This window comes from Rosa rugosa, chromosome 7 (genome assembly GCF_958449725.1).
Source record: "Rosa rugosa chromosome 7, drRosRugo1.1, whole genome shotgun sequence".
NCBI lineage: Eukaryota > Viridiplantae > Streptophyta > Magnoliopsida > Rosales > Rosaceae > Rosa > Rosa rugosa.
The window spans coordinates 32,396,804-32,412,614 of NC_084826.1; the positions used below are offsets into that span (position 1 = coordinate 32,396,804).

At 37.0% G+C, this 15,811-nt stretch overlaps 1 protein-coding gene across 2 annotated transcripts; it reads left to right on the top strand.

Annotated features, from left to right (window-relative positions):
• Window positions 1-3,154: 3,154 nt before the first annotated feature.
• Window positions 3,155-15,599, top strand: LOC133720304 (potassium channel SKOR). Of its 2 annotated transcripts, XM_062146562.1 has the most exons (14): window positions 3,155-3,383; window positions 3,644-3,930; window positions 7,642-7,866; window positions 7,984-8,047; window positions 8,269-8,608; window positions 8,894-9,189; window positions 9,731-9,811; window positions 10,270-10,368; window positions 11,395-11,616; window positions 12,583-12,765; window positions 13,663-13,738; window positions 13,827-14,121; window positions 14,456-14,577; window positions 15,153-15,598. In XM_062146562.1, the coding sequence occupies exons 2-14, from the start codon at window positions 3,659-3,661 to the stop codon at window positions 15,398-15,400; spliced, it is 2,523 nt and encodes an 840-aa protein (XP_062002546.1). In that variant the 5' UTR covers window positions 3,155-3,383; window positions 3,644-3,658; the 3' UTR covers window positions 15,401-15,598. The 2 variants fall into 2 exon arrangements, with proteins under 2 accessions (XP_062002546.1, XP_062002545.1); XM_062146561.1 differs by lacking the exon at window positions 3,155-3,383 and having other exon boundaries at window positions 3,454-3,930; window positions 15,153-15,599.
• Window positions 15,600-15,811: the final 212 nt, after the last annotated feature.

Here is a 15,811-nt window from a genome sequence, read left to right on the forward strand (position 1 = left end):
TCTTTCTTTTAAATGCTATCTACCTACAATTTCCTATATATAAGAAGCTAATGAATAAACAACGTTGTTTTAAGTATGCACACTGTCGCACGAGAAGAACTAAGATGAGAGACCCTAGCTAAATAAGCTATTAATTAGAAAACTCCATAAACTTTTCAGCCATTAGTTTCGAATTCAGAGTGAAAATATATAATAGCAAGATACCAGGTTAACTAGAAGCCACGTATCTAAAATAAATATATTAGAACGATGGGCACATTACAAACCTAAGAGCCTGGTGCATGCGTGTTTTCACTTTCAGTACAAGAGAAATGGATTAATGATGTTGGTGACGAAAAATTCCGTAGAGGATTTTGACTCACCAATGAATGCGGACTGGAGTGGGAGATGATCGGGGAACAACCGAGAAGCTTCCTTGAAGCGTTGACTCGAAGTTTGACCGTCAGCTCGAGGAGGAAGGGGGGTACCTACATAAAACTCTCCGATGCCTAAGTCAGTACGTTTCTTAGTAGTGGAGTAGAGAGAGTTGGAATTTGATGGATTACCTGGACGTCGAGCCTCCTTTATATAGACGATGACTTACTTGGGGAACAAGCCGCCATTATTTCTGCTTTTATGGCTGCATTTATTTACACACTTATGATGACAATTATTGCTGCACTAATAACAGTTAGTCATTGCGTACTAATTACGACCGTCATTCATTGCGTATTTATGATAATCATTCATTACATACTTATAATCGTAATCATTGTGCGTAGTTATTGTCGTAATAATCGCCGTATTCAATACTGAAATTTAACGTCATACTAACTACGGAGTTAATTGCCTTAATTGCGGACCCAGTAGAATTTGACCACTCCCACAATTGCAGAAATTAATATTACCACGTACTGAAATTACAACTTCGACTGTGATTATATATAGTCTTGGTTCAATGATATATGAGTGAAACGTACTTCATAATGCTCAATAACTTATGCTCGAGAATAAGTTAACATAGTAACTTATGATCCGTCGAATCGATCCTGATTCAAAATATTGCAACGTGACATGGTGTTGCTCGGTGAGCTCTTCGAGGAAACTGAGTCTTGCAGAGAATTGAGCGGGAGATCGACAAGGAGAAGCAGAGCACTGAGAGTGAACACGAGCACGACTCAACTCGCCATATTGAGTGAGTGAGGGAATGAGTTCAGAAAATGATTAGAGATGGAGACTAAGATCCGATTTGGCTGGGGTTTAATTTTATTTTCTGAAAATATATGCTTGTGAATTATTAAAATACTGTACCGTTCTATGAAAATGACAAAGAAAACAGAAAGACAAGGTGAAAAGAATTAGAGGACACCTCGATCACCTTCCATAAGGTTGTTGTTCACTTGTGTGAATTAGCAATGCACGCAAATTAATTTTCGAGTTAAAACGGTCGTCCACCAGATACAAAAATCAAACAAATTCGAATCAAAAGGTTTTGTCTGAGTAAGCTTGCTTATCTACCTAGTCAGTTAAATTTGCGATTTTTTTAAAAAAAAAACTGTCATTTTTTTTTTATCGAAAACTGTCATTTTCTAAATTATTTGAAAAAAAATTCTTTCAAAATCAACCGAATTTTCAAATTTTTCAACTGAAAAAAAATGCTAGATTTTTTTTTCCGAAATAATGGGGTTTGGAACCCAGTCAAACTGGGAGGCTCAGCCCCATGCTTATATTATTAATAGGTAGATCCGGGGGGGACTCCGAGTAAGCATGTTGCGTTACAATTATGCTCATGGAGGACATCCGCTAAAAAAGTAGGAATCTCATCTAAACAAAGATCCACAACATGATCTAAACTAGCAAAGTGAGCTATACTATACTATTTGCTTCACGAAATACATGTCGAATTCTAATCCAATCAAATATCTGCAAGTAATCTTTACAATCATCTAGAATCCGACTAACCCCAGAATTGTTCTCCACATGGTAATTGAGGGCAGCCACTAGAATGGAGCAGTCACTTTCAATTTCCAGATCCCTCCATCGATCCTTGATGTATTGCTAGAAGCAAGCCCAGACGACAGGCCTCTGAGAAGTCTAGCTATATCTAATTATGAAACATTAACTTAAATGCCACGAGTTTTAGAGGTCACATGAACCAACCTAATATTAGATTAATTGAACTCTTCCAGACCAACAGATAATGTCGATCCTTGTGTACTATATATATAGGCCATTTTGCCTTAGAACATAGGATGCTTCATAACCAAGCAAATGGGAAATTGTGCGTATATTTAGCTTAGCAAACGTGATATATTTTGCTTAATTTGTGATCTTTCCACATGGTACGTAATTCATTTTTGTCCTTGGCGATGTCCGTCTTACGTAATAATCCAATTAATATACAAAACCCTAAATCTAATACGATCATCTATATATTTTCATCCAAGTTCCAAGGTCACAATTGCATTTTAATTTACTCCAAAAGAAAAAAGAATAAAATAAATCAGCTACTACCGACCCAGCCGCCAGCAGCAGCAGCCATCTTACGTTACCTATTAATAAAAACACAATATCTATCAGTATCTACCTTTACCTAATTAATTGATTTATAAATTAGCAAGATTTGTATCCTGTTTAGGCAAAATTCGTATTTCTTTGAAAATAGTAAAAGTGTAAAATTACATCAGCGTACTTACTTTTTAAATTGTGCGTATTCTTTTGAACTTAGTATAATTTGAACTTGCGACTTTATTATTAACTTCTTTTGTCTTTCATCGTTTCCGCTAATATTAAAAGTTATGCTTTCACTGTAATACTTACATCAAGAATTAATTTGTGTATACTCTCATGGATGGGTAGGATGTCCACCAATGACTCAGATGTCTTTCCCTTCCTTAACTTAAAATACGAAATTCCTCCGGACAAAACAAATCATAATCAACTCCAGACATTATATTTTATTCGATCCTATGGTCATAGTTGGTTTAATAAAAACAAATAATGAAAGAATATTGATTGGTTATTGCCTTAATGGGCGCAGCGGCTAAAGATGCGGTACACGTTGCGTTTGCAGCTAGCACACCAAAAACAGATTAAAAAAAAATGCTGGAAATACGTCAGCGCGTAATGGAAATTGGAATAGTGAGAGCTATATATATAGGACAATTCCGTAACAGAAGGAACAGTAATGTAATCGCCAAACAGAGTTTTGAGAGCTTTAGCTAGTGTTGTTGATGAGTGAAAGTGAAACCAGTGCGCGCACAGAATTGGGGTTTTCGAGAATCCACTCTTAACTTGTGGCTCTCTCTTTCTCTCTTTTTCCAAATTCCAAGTTGCACCGTGATATTTCGACGTTGATCTTTATCGTCTTCCTCAGCAAATTGCCAGGGTTTCCGTGAATAAAGGTACCTTTCAGCTTTCCCCCTGTGTGTGTGTGTGTGTGTCTCTCTCTCTCTCTCTCTCTCTATCTATATCTATATATGATTACGTAGCTAGGTTGGGCTATATCATACACAACCGTTTATGATCATGGATAAGCCTAATCTAGCAGACTAGCTTAGCTCCTTGGATCACCTGCTGTTCATTCATCACGTTTTCGATTTCGATTTCAATATATATTGTGAGTTAGAAGGTGTCAGATAAAATGCGTGGGTATTATAAACAGAAGAAGAAGAGCAAAATGTCGAGGAGAGTAGTGGAGGACGAGGACGTGGACGAGGTTGGGGATGATGATGAGGAGGAAGAGAACGAGTATGAGGTGCAGGATCTGCGGGACCGGATCAAGTCGTCACGGGGAAGCAGATTCAATCTGATATCGAACGATTTGGGGCTCGATGGATCGGCGACGTCGACGACTCGGAGGAGAATGAGGAACTACTTGAGCCGAGAGAGCGTCATCAATGGCGTCAAAGGCCTCTCCAAGGGCATCGGCGTTATTCATCCAGACAACAGGTACCCTTTTCACTGCTCTTATACCTCCTTCAACTTTTTTTTTTTTTTTTTGGTTAATTTAAGCGAAAAAAGAAACAAAATTAATTAAATTAAAGAGGCCGGATCCGATATTTTTTTGGTTTTTATTGACTCTGCAACTGCGGGACACTTGGGATTATTGGATTTGGCTTTTGGATGATGAGGGTCGCAATCTTTTTTTTTTTTTGATGAGAAAGGTCGCAATCTTTGTGTCTTTCAAACTTATTGATTAGTATAGGTGGAGAGATGATAATACTGGATGATATTGATCGTTGCATTATTTAGTATTAATCACGCCACACCACTATATATCACTAGTAAATTAAAACTTCACAGTTCCACATGACAACAAATATAGGTAGGTGGAAATTAAACACTAGGAGTTAACTTAAGCAGTGAAGAGTAGACATTGAATTATGATTAAAATAATTATATGGGTTGAATATTCATGGAATGAGACTTGTGAAGTTTTAATTTGGGATTTTGGATAGGTGGCGTCATATCATTATCAAATAATTAAGATAGAAAGATGGGGCAAATATATATATGAAATGTACGACCTGGCTGGCTCTGTTGTGATTGTTACAGCTGCATGCATTTGCATAATGCAACTGCAGATCCGTATTATACAGGACACCATCTGACTCGATCGTACGTACAGCTAGCAATTTCTCTGCTTCCCTTGCATGTGCAACTCAATGCTTACTTTTCCTTTCCCTCGTGTCAATCTGAATCCAGAAATCCCTAGAAAAGGGGCGGGGCCCAATACTTTTCTTTGAGGTGACTAGATAGCTCACCACGTACGCAAATTTTTAATATCAAAACTAGTTTTTTTTTTTTATATTTCGCATAAACTCATATGCAACTATGACGTATGGAAAGTTTGATTAAAAGACAAAAAAAAAAAAAAAAAGGCCATGGCTAATACCTTATCCAACAATCACTTTGTAGAATAATACCATTTATACGTATAAAATAGGAGAAATGATCGTTTACCCAATTTCAACTTAAAAATTGCTCACTTGCTCCACCAACAGTTTTTTAACCTCATTTACCCAAAACACTCTAAGCGATTATTTCCCTAATACCCAATTAATTTTTTTTTATTCTTTTTATTTATTTTTGGGACTTTTTTGCCCTCTCCTTCTTTCTCACTTAGAGAGAAAAGTCATCCTCCACCTTGCTGTGCTCCGGTGACCAGTGGCCGGCCGCGGACTCTGGCGACCGGTGACGGACTCCGGCGACCAATTACCAGAATCCGGCAAACGGTGACCGGAATCCCGAATCCGGCTACCGGACTAGTGACCGGATTCCCTCGGCTGAATTTATTGCCCTCCAATAATACCCAGTAACCATATTATTGCCCCCCAGAAATCATATTATTGCCCCCCAACACTCATATTATTGTCTCTCAATACTCATATTATTGCCTCCATTAATCATATTATTGCCCTCTAGTGAATTGCATAAACTCCCAAAACCAAAATGAATACACTACAGTCACAATTGATCAATTTATATGCATATTATTATCTCCTAGTAGAAACATTACTAGCCCCTAATAATACGATTATTGCCCCCCAGTAATATAATTATTGCCCCCAGTAATCATATTATTGACACCCAATAATCGTATTATTGCCTCAATAATCGTATTATTGCCTCAATAATCGTATTATTGCCAACACATATACAACACAAGCTGAATTGTAAACAAACAATGAAAAAAAAACATGATTTGGGCACCCAGCAGCTTGTTCCTCCATTGCAAAAATCTTCAGACTTGAGCTACAGACTTACAATGGAAATTGATTGTGAAAACCCAAATTCCCCAGTCTTCTACCTCTACTTGAATCGCCCCAACCACCTCAACCTCCCTATCATGTCACTTCTTCACCGAATTCCAACAGAATGCCTCATTAACTCCTCATCGCTCCACTTCGGCGACTCCCCAGCTCCGGTAGCCAACCTCAGAAACTCCACCTCATACTCCTTGATCGACCTCTTCTGCTCCAAATTTCACACGGCTGCGATGAGCGTCTTCTCCAGAAGAACCTCGGAAATTCATGCCGGAAATAGATTACGGTGCACTCGATGGGTAGCCTCGTTCAAGTTCCTTACCTCGCTCAGCGAGCTCGTCCTACCTGAACTGACCGCCGGCAACCCAATCGTCACCAGATATGAGCCGGACTACCAGACTGACATCGATGAGCGCTACTCCTCCACCGGCAGTGAGTATCGTCGGAAGACGGCGACGAGCGACGGTGGGAGTAGATCTTCTCCATGAGCGACGCATGTGTCATACGCCGGTGGGAGTAGATCGAACAGTTTCAGAGGGATAGAAAGAGAGATAGGAGGGGGAGATCTGGCAGGAAGGGGAGGAAGGAGAGGTGGGCTTCGTACTCTGGTTCCGCAGCTGCCATGGCAGAGAGAGAGAGAGAGAGAGAGAGATCAGAGATCGGAGATTGGGGATGAGAGAGAAATAGCAGATCGAGGGAGAGTGGAGAGAGACAGGGAGTGTAATTAATTAATTGAGTTAATGGCAAAACTGTCAATAAATGTTAGATTGGGTAAATGAGGTTAAAAAACTCTTGGTGGAGTAAGTGGGCAATTCTTAAGCTGAAATTGGGTAAGTGGTCACGGCCCCTAATAATTATAGAAAGTGAATTTATTTATACAAAATTCTTTCTTTGATATTTCTTAATTATATGGTTCATCATAGGATTGAGTTGATCACATAGTCAGTAGTTATCTATATCAACGTGTATGAGTCAACGTTTTGATCTTTTCTTGAGGAAAGTCGTCTAAACACAAATCAAATCGAGATTTCTTTTTACCCCACAATTTAAATCCATTTTCTTTTCCTTGTTATTAAATTTTTTTTGGCACCATAAACAAATATTAGAAGTGAATTACGCACCCCGGTTGGCCTTACTGCATATGATGGTTGATGAAGAATGTGCCAAGGACAAGAGTAGAGTGACATCTTGAGCTCATCTGCAACATAATCCCTGTCATTTAGTTTAGGCATCAAGGTTGTGTAGTTAGTCAAAGTTTGAAAAACTTGAAACTCAAAGATAGAAAATGCTGCAGATACGAATTTGCCAGCCAAAAGAAAAATTCCATCAAGGAAACAACGATGTGGATTACTTTGAAAAGTAGAGCAAATTGATCGGATCAAAGCTCAACCGAGCTAATTATCAATGTGGATCAAATTTAGCCCAAATCCTACTCATTCCATTTATGAACATTAGTTGAATGAGGAAAAAACTTGTGCACGGGTTGATATATATCAAACTGGACGTATTAAGTCTATACAATCTCAGACCTATTATTATCCTTTATTCTCTGATTGTCTTCACCCATGTAAATCATCGTTCCGAGATCATTTTTGTAAAACTCAACAAAATCAAAAAGTTATATAGTCAACCAACATATCAAGAAATGGAGGGTTTCTTCTATGAAGTTTAGAGGGTAGAATCGTCAGTTTCAGGCAAAAGTAACACGACAGGGGTGTGTACCGTGTACGTGTGAAATATATATATATATATATATATATATATATATATATATATATATATATATATATATATATATATATATATATATATAAACCTGGATTTTGCTTGGGTTCGTATTTTGTCTATGATATTCCGATCAGTGGGTGCTAACGTGTTAGAGGAAATAATGCAGGTGGTATCGGGTATGGACGAAAGTGATACTAGTATGGGCAATCTACTCGTCCTTCTTCACACCTTTCGAGTTCGGGTTTTTCAGGGGTTTGGAAGAGAGACTCTTTATCCTAGACATCGTGGGTCAAGTAGCTTTCCTCGTCGACATTATTCTGCATTTCTTCCTCGCCTACAGGGACAGCCAGACCTATCGAATGGTCTATAAGCGCAATCTCATTGCTCTCCGGTTTGTTTCTTCCATCTTCTTACCAGATTAATGTCAAATATATATATATATATATAGCTTGTTCGATTCTTATGCATGTATACCACAATTTGATGGGTCTTGGCTTTTGCTTTGTAGGTACTTGAAATCTGGTTTCATCGTTGACTTGCTTTGTTGCATGCCTTGGGATAATATCTACAAGGTACGTACTACCATTTCTAAGCTTGAGCACCCTTTTCCTCTCGTGTTTATTTAGATGGAGTGTCATGGGCTATTGCATTTGCATTTTTTCTTTTTTAGTCTTGTGGTGCGTGGTTGTAAACTTTTAATGGATTGTCAACTCTATGCAAATGATAATCAAATTGTACGTTTAACGTTTAACATGCTGTTGCTTATCTACTCACCTTTCTACTTTTTGAATAGGCTTGTGGGAGAAGAGAGGAAGTGAGGTACCTTCTATGGATAAGGTTGAGTCGGGTGCGCAAAGTCACTAAGTTTCTCCGAGACCTTGAGAAGGATATTCGGATTAGTTATGAGTTTACCAGGATTGCAAAGCTTCTGGTTGTTGAGTTCTATTGCACACATACAGCAGCCTGCATCTTTTACTATTTGGCCACCACCTTGCCTCCTGTAGAAGAGGGGTACACATGGATTGGAAGTTTGAAGTTGGGTGACTATAGTTATTCAAACTTCAGAGATATCGATCTATGGAAGCGCTATACAACATCTTTATATTTTGCCATTGTAACCATGGCTACTGTTGGTTAGTTACTTCTTTTTTCTTTTTTTTTTCCGTTATGATTTCACCCATAATTTTTACCTTCATTTGACTCTCATTCTCTTATCTTTGATAATCCTACTGAAAAAGAACTATAAACCTTCAAGGCATATGTGGACATATACTTAACTATAATGTTATCCATATAATATTATCCATGTCTCATTCAGAATTGTTAACAAATATATTTAAAGTTAAAGTACTATCTTGATTTGCACTTATCAGTTGATAATTTTGAGTAATGGGTGAAGAACACTATTTCTGTCACAGGATATGGAGATATACATGCAGTAAACCTGAGGGAAATGATCTTCATAATGGTTTATGTTTCTTTTGACATGGTTCTTGGGGCTTATTTGATTGGTAACATGACAGCCTTAATTGTAAAAGGATCAAAGACAGAAAAGTTCAGGGATAAAATGGCAGATCTTATCAAATATATGAACAGAAATAGACTTGGTAAGGATATCCGTAATCAGATCAAAGGCCACTTGCGTTTGCAGTATGAGAGTAGCTACACGGAGGCTGCTGTTCTCCAGGACATCCCTGCTTCAATTCGCGCTAAGGTAACATAATTATGAGAGCCCTGTGAGTGTCTTCATATTCTCGACTTAATTAGAATAGAATCCTTAAAATATTTCAACTATGTGCATATTCTGCAGTTATTACAATTACATGCTTCCCATCCTGGGTTCATCTGTGTTCTTTTTTACCTCTTTAATTTGTTTTAATATTTATTTTTTATCCTTCTATTTCCTTGAAAGAATATAGGTTTGCTAACAAAGACTTATCACTATTTCTCTAGGGTGTGAGCACCGCTACAAGTGTTCTTGCTTATTGCATGTTTTGTGTTTTAAGTTTTTAGTTGAGAATAATATCCTTATTTGTGTTATATTATTTGTATGTTAATGGCATAGATACGTCCATAATGGAGCTGTAGGCTGCAAAAGTACTTATACACATATAAATTAGGATCTTACTTTCATTTCAATTTAATTATATGCATTATCCAGACTACTGCATAACATAGGGTTGTTGGTTAGTTGAGCTTTTCTTTTGAGAGATTTCTGTATCATCATTTTTTTTTCTTTTTCTTTTTCATTGCAGATTTCACAAACCTTATATTTTCCAAACATCGTAAATGTTCCTCTCTTCAAGGGATGCTCAACGGAATTCATCAATCAGATTGTATGTCCTTTTTTTTTTTTTTTTTTTTTCCATTTACATAATAAATGTTCAAATGAAAAATGATAGTTGAATGCTGCTTTGTACAAAGTTGAATTTGTTTTTAGGCTAGCTGGACTCATCATAGACAATAAAAATCAAATTAAATTGGTAATTGTAATTATGGAATTCGAAACATTGTAAATAGTGTTTACTATCTTGCATGGAAATGACTTTGACTTGGAACCTTATTTCAAAGTCAATAACAAATGTATTAAGTGTGTACTGTAATGTCCCTGTTTGTGGGTCATGCCAATTAGTCCACCTTAAAGAAGCACCTGGTGGTGTAATTGTGTCAAACATTCAGGAGTTTTCACGTGTAACGCCACATATAATGTCAAATAAAATATTCCTTGATTCATGGATATCTTTGCATAATGTGTACTAATGAATTTGGTATTCTTATTCTTTTCATTTTGCAGGTTACTAAGCTACATGAGGAATTTTTTCTTCCAGGAGAAGTGATAATGGAACCTGGAAATGTGGTAGATCAAGTTTATTTTGTCTGTCATGGTGTACTGGTACGTTTTCAGTTTCTAGATTCACTGGTGGATCTAATTTAGTTAGTTCAATAAACTTATGTCAGCTTGCTTTTGAATTGATTTCTGGGTTTGCCTACATTGCCTTCATGTTGGTTCATTAAGTCGACCAGTTCCACATAGTGGTAGACTGGCTGCAATCAGTGGTAGGCTAGCTCAGCCTGGTCTCTAGCTAGTTTATGCTTTCATGGAGCTTGTCTACTATTGTAGGGGGCTGGTCTACTATTGATGTACGGATACGTTAGTGTACTGTAAACATTTCCCTGATTGTTTTACACCCAAAAGTTTAATTTATTTTCAAGGGTTTACCAAACAACTAAATTTTTATTTATTTATTTATTTTTGTTATTTTAAAAACCTGGCTTTCAAAAACCATCCCCACTGCATCAGCCTTCTTGGGTTTTCCTTCCTCCTTTTTAGTTTCTTAAAGATTTCTGCTCATATTATTGAGTTCAACTACTTGCTGCTGACACATAAAAAGACACTTTTTCAGTTTATGCATAAATATAATGTTAGCACGCAATATACATTCAAGTTACATGTCTATATTGGTTGGCCTTGGTGATATGAACTTTTAAGAACATGAAATAACTGAGGTATCACGAGTCCTCTGGTGATGCCAGGAGATCACCCCTTTTCATTTGAAAGTCTCTTTCCTTCTTGCATTTTCCAATATATTTGGATCTTGCATCTTGTTTCTCCTAAGAGCCAACATGGAATGTGGTTTGTGATGCTTTCAACAAACGGATGCCTATCTGTAAATCTATAAAATGATTGAAGGAATTCTCTTTCTCAATTTTTAGAGGATTGTATCCTTATCGCTTCAAACTATTTCAATAGTAGATCTAAGACTAAAGATACTACCATAGCATGGTCACAGCAGTAAAAAGGATAGTATGTAATACTATTTCATTGTCTTTTTCTATTGTAATTTGATATTTTGATCACATTGCACAATCATCTGACCTGCATGGCCCCTATGATATGATCAAAGCTATTCTTGTACAGGAGGAGGTGGGTTTAGGTGAAGATGGATCAGAAGAAACAGTTTCGCTTTTGCAACCTAACAGCTCATTTGGACAAGTCTCCATCCTTTGCAACATTCCCCAACCTTATACAGTTAGGGTATGTGAACTGTGCAGGCTTCTGCGACTGGATAAACAATCATTTACAAGTATCCTTGACATATACTTTTATGATGGGCGGAAAATCTTGAACAACCTTCTAGAGGTTAGTTCTCTATATCTAATTGACACACACACACACACACACACACACACACACACACACACACACATATATATATATATATATATATATATATATATATTCAGTTTTCTGAGTAAAGTTGAGTATATTTGTAGGGATCCGGCTCCTCTAAAGTGAGGAGTTTGTGAATTTACTTTAATTTCATAAAATCTTGACACTTCACCCGATCTAAGAGTCCGAATAGTTAACACCTCACTCTACCACCAATTTTTAGAATTTTAGTTTAAACACCAATAACTTACTATTAACTCCAAAAAAAAAAAAAAGGATTTGACGTGATCTTATGCTTCAATTCTTTCTCTGTGCTGAAACATTGCATTTGCTCTTTCTGTGTGCTTCCATGGTTGAAGAAAAATCTATACAAAATTATTGATGTGCGAGTCTTAATGATATACACAATTATGAATTCATAATTATAGAAACAATTGAGGTTGGCAATGCAAAGTGCAGGTCACTGCAAACCAAGGATTTCACTTTAGCGAAAGGCTGTGATCAATATGGGGTTTCATAAATCTTGTTATTGATAGATGTGGTTTGTTACAACTTTGAAAAATTAATTTGAGGGTTTAAAGTTTTCTTATTGGGATTTGAAACAGATGAAATTGCATGATTAAAGCTTTTCTTTCACTACCCATGGACATGTTTCCATGGAACCACAGAGAAGCAGCAAACGCAGGTGTAAAGTAAAGAATTTTTTTTCCCAAAAAATCTCGTAGAATCCCTAATTTTTTTCTTTTGTTTATTAATAATTTTTAGATAAAATTCCAAAAATTGATGGTTTAGTGAGGTGGCAATTGTTAGGATCCTTAGATCATGTGGAGTGTCAAGATTTTATGAAATTGAAGTAAATTCACAGAGTCCTCACTTTAGAGGAGCCGGATCCTATTTGTAGTGGGTGTCAATCATATATGGCTGAAATTTTTACAGGGTAAAGGACCTCATATCAAGCAACTAGAATCAGACATTACTTTCCATATTGGAAAGCAAGAAGCTGAACTTGCTTTGAAGGTGAATAATGCTGCTTATCATGGAGATCTGCATCAGCTAAAATGTTTGATCCGAGCTGGAGCTGATCCCAACAAGACAGATTATGATGGAAGGTCACCCTTGGTATGAAACGTTTCATGAATTTCTGATGACACACACACATATATACATATAGATTTAATGTATGTACACACGCGCACACACACACACACACACACACACACACCCCACACACATACATATAGATTTAATATATTTAGCTATTGAATTCCTTCCTAAAGACAGACAAGTAATTGGGGATAGCTGTACTTTTGAACAGACTAGTAAGTACAGAAAACTGTGCCAAAACCCTGATAGCTGAAAGTTAAATCCTAAAATTTAAGTCCTGAAAAGCAAACTGCAACTTAAAGCATAGACCATGTCAGGAAATGGACTTAAAACAAATTCTCAACATTGAGCACGCTATTGAAAGCACCCACAGTGGATTATCTGCCCCTGAGGAAATTTAAATAGTCATGTATGTTCAATCTTTGTGTGCTGTATTTCTAAACAAATTATTAAGGGTCAATTCAAAATTGGTAAAAAAAAAATGAACATATGATCCATATGATCCTGTTATACTAGGCTCAAGCCGGCATGTTCATTTTGCATGAGCTTCATGCTGACAAAGCCATTAGAAGGCTCTAGCATACACCCAATTTGTATGATCAGGATTGTTACTCCTACTGGGAAGTATTTATTCTAGTCAGCTCTAATAGTTGAAGTTCATGATTTTTAAAGTTCTAAACATGGACAAAATTGCTCATCCTAGCAAGAAAAGTCAACAGCTATAGCTTTAGGAGGGATTAAGGACTGTATTTAACAAGACTTGCAAGATGCGGACCTTATAATGTAGTGGTAAAAAACATGTCTATAGATTAAAAAAAGCGGCTAAAGACTTGGGGCCAATTTGCAATTATCTAGAAATATTTACAAGGGAGATGGCTTTTGTCTGAAAGGAGTCTTATTTCTTCTCTACAGCATCTTGCTGCATTTCGAGGGCATGAAGATATTACACTTTTCCTTATTCAGGAAGGAGTAGACATCAACATCAAAGGTAAATATATGATAAAATATATAATGTTGTTTTCCATGTATGCTCTTATCTGTAACCCAATAGTTTGATGTGGGTTTGTTTTCCATAGACAATTTTGGGAACACACCCTTACTTGAAGCCATCAAGAATGGTCATGATCGAGTTTCTTCTCTACTTATAAAAGAAGGGGCCTCCTTGAAGATAGAGAATGCTGGTAGTTTTTTATGTTCAGCAATAGCAAAGGGGGATTCAGATTTCCTTAAAAAGTTATTGTCAAATGGCATTGATCCGAACTCCAAAGGTTATGATCAACGGACCCCACTGCATATAGCTGCCTCAGAGGGACTATATTTGATGGCAAAGTTGCTGTTAGAAGCTGGGGCAAACGTTTTCTCAAAGGACAGGTAAACTTCTAATAACCATTTCTTTTCGATGTCAATAGATACATATGTCAACTTTTCTTATGATTACTATTCTTTTGCAAAATACATAGCTTAACTACACCATTTGAGATTATAATGTTATCTGGATCAGGTTAAGCAACATCATTTTAGCATGTCACTTAATAGTTTCATTCAACTTTTCTTCTCACCCTTGGTTTTTGCATGCATCTGTCTGTGCTTGCTCCATGCCTATCAGAATAAGAAAGAAGGAGGCAGTTATAAACAATATGATATAGTACTGTCTGTGCTTGCTCTATGCCTCCAACAACCTTATGATTGTTTGGTTACCCTGCAGGTGGGGAAACACCCCACTAGATGAAGGTCGGATGTGTGGGAACAAGAATTTGATTAGATTGCTGGAAGAAGCAAAGGATGCTCAGTTGTCGGAATTCCCATACCGTGCTCAAGAAATTGCAGGTACTTGAGATAATTCTTTTATAATCTCTTTGCTACATTAAATGGAACCTAGATTAGATTGATTGACCTGGAGGCAAGCCAAACTGCTATCAAAAGGTTCATTTTGTTTTTTTTTTTTCTTCAAAAAGGTTTGAAATAACAAGAGCCACAAATCCGAGTCTAATTGCAGTAAGGTGTTACTTTTTAGTAAGATGCTAGTACTTTTTGTAATCACCAATTCTGAAACCAAGGGGTGCCAATGTGGGATTGAACCATGTCTAGTTTTGGCAAAAGAAGTAATATCTGCAGACGACCTGACTGTGAATTTAACAGTGGAGAGTTTTACCGTCTTACTGGGTCTAGGAAACAAGTCGAGGCATTTTCAGAAGTAGAAGTTTAGGTGAAGTCTTTTTCATAATGCCTCCCAAGTGCAGTCCCAACTTTAGAATAGTGTTTCCATTTTCAGTTGAACGAGGAAACATATTACAGGATCATCAGAGCAACTTGCTTCCCTTACTATGTGAACAACTAAACAATTAGTGCTCAACTTACTTGTCACCGGTCTGTTGATACTAAATTACTGTTGCAACTTGCAGATAAAATGCATCCGAAGAAATGCACAGTGTTTCCATTCCACCCATGGGATAGCAAAGAACACAGAAAACCTGGAATAGTGTTATGGGTCCCTGCCACTATTGAAAAGCTTATCAACACAGCGTCGGAGAAACTAGAATTTGAAGGTGGTATATGTATATTATCAGAAGATGCAGGTAAAATTCTTGATGTAGGCTTGATAAATGATGGTCAGAAGCTGTATTTAGTCACCGAGACACATTTGAAATAAACGTTGTGACCATTGCCATATAGTCCTCGTACCATCTTTGTATGCAAATCTGAATATATCCAGTTCCGCAAACAGAACCAAGTTGAATTGTAGGAGGGAAAGATCCAATAGTGTGTCAATTTTAGGCACAACAGGGCAACATGAGTTGGTCAGTGAGATGTGATCTGTTAGTTATCTAGAAGTCTTGTAGAGATCAGGAGGTACATTTCCACCAGTACATGGATGGATGGGTGGGAATAAAAAGAAAAAAGGATAACATGTGTTGAATTATAATCGAGGAGGATCGATTAATGACCTGTGTAATATTAACACTATCTTAGGATTTCTGACCTAAAAAGAAGAAAAACTTTCCCTTCCAAGTGGTTGTCTCTTCACTCCACGGACGTAGTGGACGTCATGAAAGCCACTGAA

Bases quoted from the DNA above. Each gene is read 5' to 3' on its own strand.
- LOC133720304 (XM_062146561.1), top strand. From the start codon at position 3,623: ATGCGTGGGTATTATAAACAGAAGAAGAAGAGCAAAATGTCGAGGAGA. The intron at 14,122-14,455 runs GTAAACTTCTAA...GTTACCCTGCAG, and splicing joins AACGTTTTCTCAAAGGACAG to GTGGGGAAACACCCCACTAG. The intron at 14,578-15,152 runs GTACTTGAGATA...TGCAACTTGCAG, and splicing joins CCGTGCTCAAGAAATTGCAG to ATAAAATGCATCCGAAGAAA.